Source organism: Microcaecilia unicolor, chromosome 9, assembly GCF_901765095.1.
Source record: "Microcaecilia unicolor chromosome 9, aMicUni1.1, whole genome shotgun sequence".
NCBI lineage: Eukaryota > Metazoa > Chordata > Amphibia > Gymnophiona > Siphonopidae > Microcaecilia > Microcaecilia unicolor.
The window spans coordinates 88,044,390-88,057,100 of record NC_044039.1 but is presented as its reverse complement, the minus strand read 5'-3'; the positions used below and the strand labels follow the sequence as shown (position 1 = coordinate 88,057,100).

Below are 12,711 nucleotides of genomic sequence, written 5' to 3'. Positions count from 1 at the left end.
ACTTGGAACCAAACACCCTAACCTGTGGCATACTCACCCCAATTCCTTTTTGTATCTTCATATTCCCATTACTAGCCCTCATACAATTTTTAGACTTAACCTCATACATCTATTGTGATGAAAGAGTGATCTTAGGCACTTCCCTGTTCTCCCTCATCATATTGATTAGCCAGTATAAGCAGTGGCCTTAATGGGGGGAGCATATCTAGAGTGGGAAAACTGGCAGGAATCAGTGGAATCAGCTACAAGCAGGCCAGGAAAGTGTAAGCTTCTCTTGAAGTCCTGGGAAGGGAGGAAATCCTGGGTTTAAACCCAATGGTGGGGGGAGGAAGCAAAGGAGTCACAATCGCCCTCAGTGCATGGGAAAGCTTAGAGCAGGGAAGCCTGGGTAAGCAGAGGGCATGGTAGATACATTCCAGACCTTTCCTATTCAGAATTTAAAAGTCAGTCTGACAAAGAGGCGAGGAGGTGTTGAAGGAACTGCCAGGGAAAAATAAGAGACATGCTTGGAAAAGCTGTCTAATAATCCTTTGGAAAGGAATGCCTTACAGATGGAGTGTATGATTTGGCACAGTTGGACATTTAAAGAGAGGTACTGAATACTTATTTTTCAGAAGGATGTTAGAAGCTGAGAAAAGGAGAATCATTTCAATGGTTTCTTTTGGTGTTTTCTTTTAACTAACAGCCAGGGGTGGACGATGGCATTGGAAGAGTTAAACGACAGTTGGTACCATCCAGGGTGTGAAGGCTGTTAGGCTAAAGGTTCCCAGTCCTTATTCAAAGGAGACAGCTTGGTTTTGTTTTAAAAGAAACACCCCTATTACTTCTTGGAGTCAGGGTTACTGAAGCCTAGGAAAAGTAAATTTGCATATGGTAATGACTCTAACATGGTTGTCCTCTTTATCCTGTAGTCTTTGGGGGAGAGAGAGAGAGAGACCTAAGATGTTCTGGAAGTTGAGGATGTCAGTTAAACACCCCCTCCCCACCCCAACAGTACCGATCTGCTTTTAGAAGAGAAGTTGAGACTTTTGGGAATTCACCTTGAGTATATTAGCTTCCAAATTTATGGACTACTGCACCTAGAGGATAGTGGATTTTTCTGGTTAATGCCTGAATAGAGTCCTTGATTCCTTCAACTCTGAATGGTTGCTGACTGCTCCCAGTAACAGGTACTTAGCACCTACTACTCATCCCTGAGGTGTTGGCTTAGAGCCTCATCACACTATACAGACAGCATCCAAATCCTTTCCTATTTCAGTTAAGCCCAATAGCTAGCCACAGAGTGAAGCTAAACCCTGAGAAATCTTAAGGAATACTGATAAGCCACAATGGCTCTCTATCTCTTCCTGCCCAAATCATTATTGCAGGTATCCCAGTCCAAGTCCAATTTGAACCATCTATATGGGTCCTGGAAGTTATCCTAGATCAATCCCTGAACTTTCAATCTTATATTACCTTCCTTTGTACCATTTTACTTTTTTTTCTCTCCACTCATTCTCCTCCTTGTTCCCTCTGTGTATGTGACTTACTGTTTTCCTGTCAAAATTTGAAGTTTTTTCCTTTTCTTATTTGTTTTGAACCATTGTAAACCACTGAGAACGACTAGTTAGTCATAGCGGTATAGCAAATCCTATAAACTAATCACACTGTCAGGCACTGCTTATTTAAACTTAGGATGATATCTTCTGTTTGGCACCTTATTTACAAAACAGGCCCTTCACATTTTTGTTCATTTCATTTGTTACCTCTAATCTAGACTATGGCATTCGAATTAAAGATACAGATTACATTTAGTTCGTAATGCAGCAGTGAAATTAGTAACCGGATCAAGGAAGTTCGATCACTTTATTCCCCTCCTTCATAAAGAGCACTGCCTCTCAGTCTCTCATAGGCTCTCTTACAAGATTCTCACTTTAATCCATAAAATTTACTATTCTGGGATTCAATTATACCTCTCTCGATTCATAATACGAATTCAAAATGTCTATCCTATTGATACAAAACTAAAAATTCTAGGAGTTGTCTTTGACCAACATCTTTCTTTTGAAGACCAAGCTCTTGCAGTAATTGTCAAAATGTTCAAGACAATATGGAAACTAAAAACCATCATGCAAAAGTACAGCATATGACTAACCACAGTGCAGGAGTAGATCTTCATGAAACTCATAAAGCTCATCACGGATCTCTTCAGGGCAAGGACAGAACTCTTCAAGTTGAAAATTCAATAACATATTAATCTTTAAAGAGAAAAGCATATTAAACACAGGAGATGTAATTAGATATAGAAATCAATTAAAAATAGTAAATGAAGCTATAAAAGAACTATGGAACTTGGATCATATTAATGAAAAAGAAAACTGACGGATACTAGAAAAGATCACATAGAAAGATCCGGCTTTTTCCATTAAAGTTTCATGTGACCTACAGAAGTCACATTTGCCATTGTCACTGGTACAAATATAGGGCTAGATTTACTAATCTATGTTAATACATTTATTATTATTATTATTTATTATTAGGATTTATTTACCGCATTTATGAAGGAATTCACTCAAGGCGGTGTACAGTAAGAATAGATCAAACATGAGCAATAGGCAATTACAGCAGTAAAAATATTCAAGTAACAATACAAAATATGGCATGGTATACTACTTGCAATGACAACACAATACGTAATAGAACATTATAATTGGTAGTGAAGGGTAAGGCAAAGTTGTAACATATAGATGAGTACGAAAGTAGGAAGAATTTGAAAGTAAGGTGACTGATTTGAAGAAAGTTGCACATGAGGTCAGAGAGATGGTTAAATATTATCTCAGTTAGGCTAGGAGTGGATAAACATGTCCCGCTGCAGTATGTGGTGCCCGAGTCAATCCTTGTGTGTGTGAGTGAGACTAACAAGTTAGCTACTTCTTCCATTAAAGGCTTGGTTGAACAGCCAAGCTTTCACCTGCTTCCTGAAGTACAGATAGTCTTGTGTTAAGCGGAGCCTTTCAGGCAATGCATTCCAGAGTGTGGGGGCTACTCTGGAGAAGGCTCGCTTGAGGGTATCACATCGTGTAATGTCTTTTGGAGAGAGTGTAGTTATTGAAAGTCCTTGGGAGGACCTTAGGGTCCTTGGCGGTGTGTGGAGGATCATGCTATTCTTCAGATACACGGGGCCATTTCCTTTCAGGGCCTTGAAGATCAGACATAGAGTTTTAAATTTAGCCCTGTATTGTACTGGTAGCCAATGAAGTTTTTGCAAAAATGGTGTGATGTGGTCACGTCGCTTGCAACCTTCTATGAGTCTTGCTGCTGCATTCTGAATCAGCTGGAACTGGTGCAGGCCCTTTGTAGTCAGACCATTGTATAGTGCATTGTATAGTACTTTACCATGTGGAAGGCAAAATCTCTCATTTTGAAAGTGCCTTCCCTTTATTAATCAAATTATACTGGCTTCCCATCAAAGCAAGAATCACCTTCAAATTATGTACCTTTATCTTTCAGATACTAAATGGCACAGCTCCAGACTATATGGTACCATTAATAAACTTACCTCAAAGAAACACTAAATATGAGGCAAGAAACTATCTCAGACTACAACTCCCAAATTGCAAAAAAGTGATCTACAAAACTGTCCACTCTGCAGACTTCACTTACCTAGGAACCAAATGGTGGAACTCCTTACCACCCAAAATAAGAAATATACAGGAATATGCTAGATTCCGCAAAATCCTCAAATTGTTCCTATTCAAACAAACCTGCACAAAGAACAACCATATCTCAACAATTAATTATTACCTGAATTGGTTATTACTCTATTTACCATTAACTTTCTCTTTGCTTTATGTATAATTTCTCATTCATAACAGATTTTCTAAATATTAAACATCCATAGCTATCCCAGTATGTTTATGATACTGTTTTGTAAAATTGGATTCTTACAACAAATTACTTTCTTATGCATTATTCTTTGTTATGTATCCAATACTGTTTATTGTAAGCCACATTGAACTCAAACTTGTTTGGGATGGTGTGGGATATAAATGTCATAAATAAATTCTAAAAAGGGGCGCCTAACATTTAGGCACCTACAGTGTGCCAACTTGTAGCCTATTCTGTAAATAAAAGTGCATGCATACTTTTCTTTATAGAATACCAGTGCAAAGTACCACTGGCTACCAATTAAATTTAAATCTCTGTGACTTATTTTCTAAGAAATGGGACAGAGTACTCCCTGTACACACCTCCAAGCTTGCTAAGGTCCTCCCAAGGAATATCCCTAACCACACCTTCTACAATGGATATCACACATTGTACATCTATAAATGAACCTTCTCTGGAGCAGCCCCCATACTGTGGAATGCACTCCCTGAATGGTCTTGCCCAACACAATACTATGTCTACTTCAGGAAGCAGGTAAAAAGCTGGACTCTACTCCCAAGGCCTTTAATGATAGAAGCAACTAACCAGCTAGTCACACACACAAGGACTAACACTGGCTGCACACATTGTAACAGGACTTGTTTATCCACTCATACCCTAGCTGAGATCATTTTCATGCACCTTTCTGATTTCATGTGAAAATTTTTAAAACTAATTCTTTTATTATCTAACTCCTGGAATTCTAACATCTGTCTATATGTTCCACCTTTGCTTATACCCTCTGCTGTCTATTAAGGCATATATTATGTTGACGCGGACAGTAACATACGATGAAGCAACGGGGCTCATTTTCAAAAGAGAAAAACATCTCAGAAAGGCATAAAGTGACATTTGGATGTTTTTCTCTGAGAAACATCCAAATCTGGATTTCAAAAACTCAGATTTGCGATGTTATTCTCTGCAGTACGCCCAAATTACAAGGGGGCATGTTGGGGACGGGATTTGGGTGTTCTGCCATAATGGAACAAAGCAAAAAAATGCAAGGCTAAAAGTTAAATGTTTTGGTCTAGACCTGTTTCAATCATACTAAATGACGAGATGACTACTGGAGGGATAAAGGCATGGCCCCCACTTACTCCCCCAGTAATCACTGACCCCCCTCCCACCCCCTAAAAATGTGAAAGAAATAGTGTATACCAGTCTTTATGACAACTTCAGATGTTATGGCCAGTCTTATTAGAGCAGCAAGCAGATCCCTAGAGTAGCACAGTGATCCATTCAGTGGAATGTAGAGACCCAGGCCCATATCCCACTGTAACTGGTACACTTGTGGTGGAAAATGTAAGTCCTCCAAAACCCTCCAAAAACCTACTGTACTCAGATATAGGGACACCTGCAGGTATAAGGACTTTTGTAGTGGTGTACACTTGGGTACAGTAAGTTTTTAGAGGGGTTTGAAGGGCTCACCATAGAATATAAAGGGGTAACGGTGACGTGTATCTGGGACCTTGTATGTGAAGTGTACTGCAGTGCCCCCTAGGGAGCATCACTGCTCTGTTGGGATGTCTGTGTGGCTAGTCTTAGAATGCAGCCGCCCCCCCCCCCCCTCTAAATACATCGCAGTGGCTTGCTTTTGTGCATTTTCCCCTTGAATTATTTTTCCCCGAAAATGGTCCTAAAGATAGATGCACTGAGCAGAAAAATGGAATAGAGCTTCCACTCCATTTCCCTTTCATCCAGTGGGAACTTTCCTTCATATGTTTAGATGTAGTCTCTCTTTTCAAAGCTTCTAATACCTGCTTTCCGGTAAGGAAGAGTAGCTGCTATGTCATGTGAGGTTTTATTCCTGGTTCTTGTATAGTCTCTTACTGCGCTTTTCCATCAACTACCCTTGTACCCAAGTACCTCATTATCACACTGCACAGCCTACACTGCAAAGATGCTGAAATAGTCTGTGTTTGACCTTTGCAGAACCCTGACAGTTGATAATTAGATTCACCCAGGAGCCTAACGAAACAGACATGAGTGACATTAAACAAATTTTTTAATAGAAGGAGAAAAAGCCTCAATTATAAGGGATTACTCCGTCGTTGGAGCACCAACATAAAGGAGGTCCCTCATATCATCATGGGCAAAAAAACTCCTTACATAATGTATAACATAAGGCTACTGCTCAAAATATTTTCAAAAAATGTAATTGTAAACATACGGCTACTGCTCAATACCCATTGCGGATCTTGTGCACTTATCTTTTAAGTCTTTTGGACACCTTCCACGGAAGCTAGAGAGAACAGATCATAAAGCACCTTATCTTTAGAGTCAGACACCTCGGGGCCATGGAAGGTGTCCAAAAGACTTAAAAGATAAGTGCACAAGATCCGCAATGGGTATTGAGCAGTAGCCGTATGTTTACAATTACAGTTTTTGAAAATATTTTGAGCAGTAGCCTTATGTTATACATTATGTAAGGAGTTTTTTGCCCATGATGATATGAGGGACCTCCCTTATGTTGGTGCACCAACGACGGAGTAATCCCTTATAATTGAGGCTTTTTCTCCTTCTATTAAAAAATATTTTAAAAAATATCGATAGAATTCAAGGATATTGTTGTTTGATCACATTGTTACATGTCAGTTGGGAAATATCCTATAGAGCTCTTACTGGAAATTGAGATTGACATTAAACAAAAACATGATCCCTACCATCACCTTCCATTCCAAAACTGTACTATAGTACTCTTTGTATTATCATATCTTTGAGTAGGGCTCTGTGTCATACCTGCTCTTGTGGGGGGGAGCGGAACTCCCTAGTCTTCTTAGCAGTCAGTGCTGCAGACATATTAAGGGCCTGCATTAGTTCATTGTAGCGAAATTTCTGGTTGTACTGCAGTTTGGACACAAAGCTGTCGGAGAAGGCAACTATAGATTCGACCCTGTGCTTCAGTTCACAGTCACAGAAATAATGTAGTAGTTCACATATCTGTAAAAGCACAAAGATTTCTGTTACAACTGAAGTTCCTAACTAATTATGCCTCCTAGCACCTGTGATCATCAAGACCCAAATATAGCCATATATTCCTGTCCAGCAGTATCTTCAAACAGGACACAGTGTGCAATACTGTACATTGACACTTAGGAGATATGATCTTGGGTCTTCTTTACTCTTAAAGATACTGCAATCATCAACAGTAACAGCAATTCCTAATATTAATATTACATGTAGTTCAACTTAGGTGCTGGTTTTTATTAAATTACACATATAAATGTGTAATTAAACTGAATTCTGTCAAATGTACATGGAAAATTTGGTTACTTTTCTGAAACCTAGACCCGCAGTTCCTTCTGCTATGTTTAATGAATCTCCATTAACATCTACTTCATAGTATGTATAGTTTGCTACTGTTCCTTCTCTTATGTTGTGTGTATGTACAGTATCTATATTAAAAGTTAATTTGCTAGAATAGTGCCTTGTCCTCTATTGTTTTGAGGACTGGTATAATGGAACATATGGATATATTCTTACATAATTTCTTTCTTTAGTGTATTTTGTTTTGCTTGTTCTATAACAAGAGATTTTATTGAATGTTTTATATAAACATTCTTTTAAAAATACAAGACTCTAGAAGTAAGCAGTTCCAGAGGAAGCTGAGGACTATTCCAGTCTCAGCAGTGTTACACTAATCATAGGCATTGGAGCAGGGTGGGCCACAGTAATTTTGAGCCCAGCCTACCAGCTACTGTAGACTAGGCATCCACCTAGGGCAGTGGGAGAACAGGAGAGGTGCATATTTCAGATCCAGATGTACCCTTGAATCAAAGTTGACTCCTGACAATCACAAAATGACACAATGAGGTACACCCCCCCCTTGTGGTTTTCTTGGCATGATACAGGAAATGTTTGCCATTGCCTTCTCCTGAGGCAAGGAGGGTTAGGTCACTCACCCAAGGCCACAAGGAGCCACTGTGGAACTTGAAGCTGGACATTCCAGCTCCCAGCCTGCTACTCTAACCATTAGGCTTCTCCTCTGCTACAGTCCATCTTATCCCCCCCCCCCCCTTCCTCTTGCTGCTGTCACAGTCACCCTCTCCCTTCCAGAGATGAAGAGCAAAGTGCATTCAGTGCCAGAGCAGGACCTAGAAAGATAGGCTTGCATTCATAAGCTGTCATGCCCTGCCCCAACAGCTACCCCCCCCCCCCCCCCAAGAGGAAGTCCTGCATCAGAGCGGGGCAGGCCATGACAGTTCATGAACACATCTCTTCTTTTAGGCCCCATTCCGGCTTTTTGTCTCTGGAAGGGGAAGGGGCCTAGTAAGAGGAAGGAAAAAGGGGGATGCTGGATACAGAAGGAGGAGAAGGGGAGATGCTGAACTGTTGGGGGAGGAGAGAGGGAGGGGAAATGCTGGACTGTTGGGGGAGGAGTAGGAAGGGAAAATATCATGATCCCAGTGTGCAAGAAAAAAGTGACATTAAAATCTTTGAGCTGGGGATTGGGCTTGGCCCCACCAACCAAAGAGGTGTTCCGCAGCCCCTAACACCAATATTCTGATGTCTGCAGTTAAGAAGGGAAAAAGGAGAACTTCAATGTCATTCAACCATCTTCTTCCAGTTAAAGCTAAGCTCTATGATAGAGCATTCTGCATCTACAGATATAATTTTCAATTTAGAAAACAGGCCCACTGTTGGCAAATTTGCATATTGCATCCTTTCTTGCCATGCTCTGTTAGTCCACTTGAATACACAAAAATAAAGGTTAACAATGACTCTAGAAAAACATAGGGGGATTTCCTGTCATGCCATATCACCAAATAGGAGCAAGAGAAGCCCAAATGACTTATCACTGAACATCTCCAAATACCTGTAGGGAACACAGAGAGCCCTTAGTACCCTAGAAACTTAATTTCCTTATTTTAGATTTCCTCGTGGAAGGAAGGAAGATCAAGAAGTAGACTGAAACAAAACTAGGGACCTACCAAAGGAAGAAGAGAGGAAATTGTTCTGATAGAACTCCCATCCAAGATAAGCTTCTATGAGATGAATCTTGAAGGATTTGATTACTAAGTTGGAACTCCAAGGAGATCAGCACTGAGAACGGGGTCCATATTCATGATTTATCTCAATGAGGGTACACTAATGGCCTTGAGTTACTTTTCGCTATCACTTAATAGTGAATGAAATAAGCCTAAAGTTCAGAATGACCTTCTGAAGAAGGCGAAATGTTCGCTTGGAGCCCGAAGAAGGTGACAGAGTTTCTATGAATCTGTACCATGTATTAAGCAACTTATCTGGGTTAAAAAAACAACCAGAAGGGAGACTGCACATGCCAGATATGGGAAGGGCTTTGGTTGTCTCATCAAAACATTTAAGGGGTCAGTAACAGAGGGCATGAGTATCTACGCCTTGTCATAATGAGATAGGCTGAAGACCCGTCCTGCACAGTATCTTGTGCCCAACCATGGTCCATGCAGGTTGGCAGTGTGTGACTGAAGACCAAAAAAATAAAGAGCTTCCAGAGTGAGTGCAGGCCTAACAAGAAAACAAGGCTGGAAAACTAGAGGATTCCAACCAAAAGGGCATAATATGTAAGGGAGTTATATTGCTGTGAGACCCAGCACCAGCTTGAGTCCTTTTATTTGACATGAATTTAATATGAGAGCCAAGTTGTTTTATTTTATTATTTTGTTCTTTTTTTTTTTTTTGGGAGGGGGGTTTGGTTTGTTTTATTTTTCTTTTTTTACTTTCCTGGAACCAAGGAAGCATCTGCTGAATAAAGTTTGAGGGTATTATCAACTCATAGTATGTAGTTTATTCGTGCTTACTATACAGTCCAAGCTGACTTTGCAGGGCAGGGCAGTGTACATACTAAAATGCATGTAAGAAAAAGGAACTCCAGTGTTTGATAGGCAGGCAAAAGCACTCATTCTTAGAAGAAGACAGTAGACAAACAGGTTGGGGAAGAGACTGGGGAAGGTGGAATAAAAACATTATAGATAGCAAAGGGAACAAGGAAAACAAAAGTGGTAATTGGCACACCTTATGTATCTGGCACTCTGAACGCCTACACAAATAAATTTTGAGTTTGGTTTTAAACTTTTTAAAGGAGATGTTGCTGCGAAGTGAAAGGGGGAGGGAGTTCCAGATGTGAGGAAAGAGAAAGGGAAGCTGAAAATAGACTGCATATATTCTGACCTGCTCATAAAATACTAGACTCAATTCCAATCTACTTCTGGTACCCTAGATCTGTTAATGTAAAGTACCCCAATAAGACTGCAGAAAAATTCTCAACCCCAGACCACAAAGAGTGGAGAAATGCCCAACTTGCTATGAAATTTCAAAAGTAGGAAGGTCAGGCAGCTACTGTTCACTTTCCTTCCCCCTTTCTGTACCTGATTGTTGCAGCAAGGTTCCCAAATGAACAGTTCTGCACCTATAGCAACCAATAATGGCCTAGACCCAACCTTTGGAGAATACCCAGCAGACCGTACCTGGTCAAAATTTGTCCACCTCACCGCTGAATCAGTTACACAGGCGACTTGTAGGTTTTCCAATACCCACTGCAAACTGGATACCTGCCCCAGCCCTCTACTTAAATCCGCCCCCGATCGCTTCATAGCAGATCTCACATCCCACCTAAACTACATGCTCCAACAAGGTCTTTTCCCCGAGGAACATGGCAACATCCTACTCACCCCGATACCAAAAGACACTAAGAAAAAAAACAAATGATCTCGCCAACTACCGCCTAGTTGCATCTATCCCACTAGTAGTCAAGCTGATGGAGAGTTTGGTGACCAAACAGTTCACTGAATATATGGACATGTTCTCAATACTGCATGAGTCACAGTCAGGATTCCGCTCCCTCCATAGTACTGAAACCGTGCTTGTTACTCTCCTGGCCAAATTCAAGCAGGAAATAGCTACAGGTAAAAGCACACTTCTCCTCCAATTCGGCATGTTGAGCGCATTCGATATGGTAAACCACAATATACTACTAAGACTTCTAGACCACTTCGGGATTAGTGGAAATATACTCAGCTGGATCAAGGGTTTTCTAACCACCAGAATATACCAAGTAAAGTCAAACTCAAACATATCTCCACCGTGGAAAGCGGCCTGCGGAGTACCTCAAGGATCACCATTATCACCAATACTCTTCAACATAATTTATTTATTTATTTATTTATTTAGATCATTTATACCCCGCCTTTTGCCGCAGTTTTGCAGCCTCAAAGCGGCTTACAATGAACCAATAAAATAATTGCAATGAGAATTGAGAGGGTAGAAGGAACAGAGAAAGAAAGGAAGGGAAGGGAATATAAATACAATCTTAAATAAGTAGGCAGGGAAATGAAAGAAAAAAAGAAGAGGAAGGAAGGAAGAGACCAAAATCAGATCTTGACTCGCTGAGACTCATAAAGGCAGGTAAACAGGACAGTAAAGCTGAGAAGGAAGAGACAGATGCCTGAGAGAAGCAGTGTAGATGACAACCATGGCCTCTGCTGCTCCTGCAAAGGGGAAATCACTGCAGAAGATTTCTTTTTGCTCAAGGAGGAGGATACTTTGGGACTTGATTTTCGTTTAGAAGATTTACTGGATTTTCGCCGTGAGGGCGACATCTTCGATCTAACCACTTCAGGAGAAATCTCCTTTTTGATGACTATTTCCACTCTCATCTCCATGTTCTCTTGTTCTAGCTTCATGAGTTGTCTCTGGATTTTTTGACGCTTCATTTCCAGTGATAACTCATGGACAGAATCATAGTTAACCACCATTATCAGAGTCATCTCTTGTTGTTTCCCATTCTGCATTTTCCTCTTCACTTTCTGGTGTTCTCTCCTTTGTAATTTTTATATCTTTCTTTTCTCTCTGTCTTCCTCTTGAAAGCTCTTTCTTGTGGGAGAAGCTGGCTCTTCTGTACTACGCTTCTGTGGTTCTGCTTCCACCTCTTGGCGCTTATTCTGCATTCTTTCACGAAGATCGCCAGTAGGCCTGTCTGGAGACCTCCTGTAACTGCCGCTAAATCCTTTACCTCTCGGTGAAGGGCCACGTACGAACCTGCAGGAGCTCCCATAGATGCAGCTACCAGGCTTCAGCCAGTTATGGCATTGTGTCTCAGCTGTACTCCCAGTGCTGGGTCCAAGCCATTCAAATACCCTGGGCCTTCGAGATGTGCTGACAGATATTGTCTTAGTATTTACCACTGTCACTTTCTGTTCAAGTTTAGACATTTTAAGTTTATAATTTTTTCACACCATTCCAGTGCTTGCGGGCCGTGACAGAGCAGGGAAGGGGGCAGGTACCGGGAGCACTACGTGACCTCCCAGCGCCCGCACACCAGTACAAAACCTATGGACCCCTCCCTTCCCGCTATCTCGCTGCTTCTCCGCAGACGCGACTGCCCTTCAGCCGGGCGCTGCACAGACCCCGTTCTTCGTGTCGTCTCTCTCTGGCCGACCAGCGCCACAGCGGGTACACCCGGTGGTCGGACGTCGCCACTAAAGGTAAGCACTGTCAGCAGGACTTGGGTAGGCTGAGGGCGAAAATGTGATGATAGTGCTGTCGTTGTGGCTGCCCCGCTTCACGGCCGATAAGGTGACACAGTTAGCATAGGCCCGATTCAGGCACCGCAACTGAAATTCAGACGGAGAGTTGCTCCCTTTGAAAATGAAGTCCCGGACAAACGAGGAACCTCAACGGAAACTAAAGAAGGCAGTCCCATACATAATCAAGCAGAAATGCAACCAAACAACAGGGAAGATCGGCGACGGTACCCGGAGCTGACGGTTCTTGAGTCCGTTAATCAGCGGCCATTTTTTATCATTTATCATCATCAATAATGATGATCCC

The 12,711-nt window shown here is 41.4% G+C and overlaps 1 protein-coding gene across 1 annotated transcript in view; it reads right to left on the bottom strand.

Moving 5' to 3' along the window:
* Positions 1 to 12,711, bottom strand: part of RYR3 (ryanodine receptor 3) — a 743,078-nt gene that overhangs the window by 446,569 nt on the left and 283,798 nt on the right. Inside the window, 2 exon segments of the mRNA XM_030213678.1 lie at positions 2,135 to 2,237; positions 6,646 to 6,846. Coding sequence (XP_030069538.1) covers positions 2,135 to 2,237; positions 6,646 to 6,846 — 304 coding nt within the window.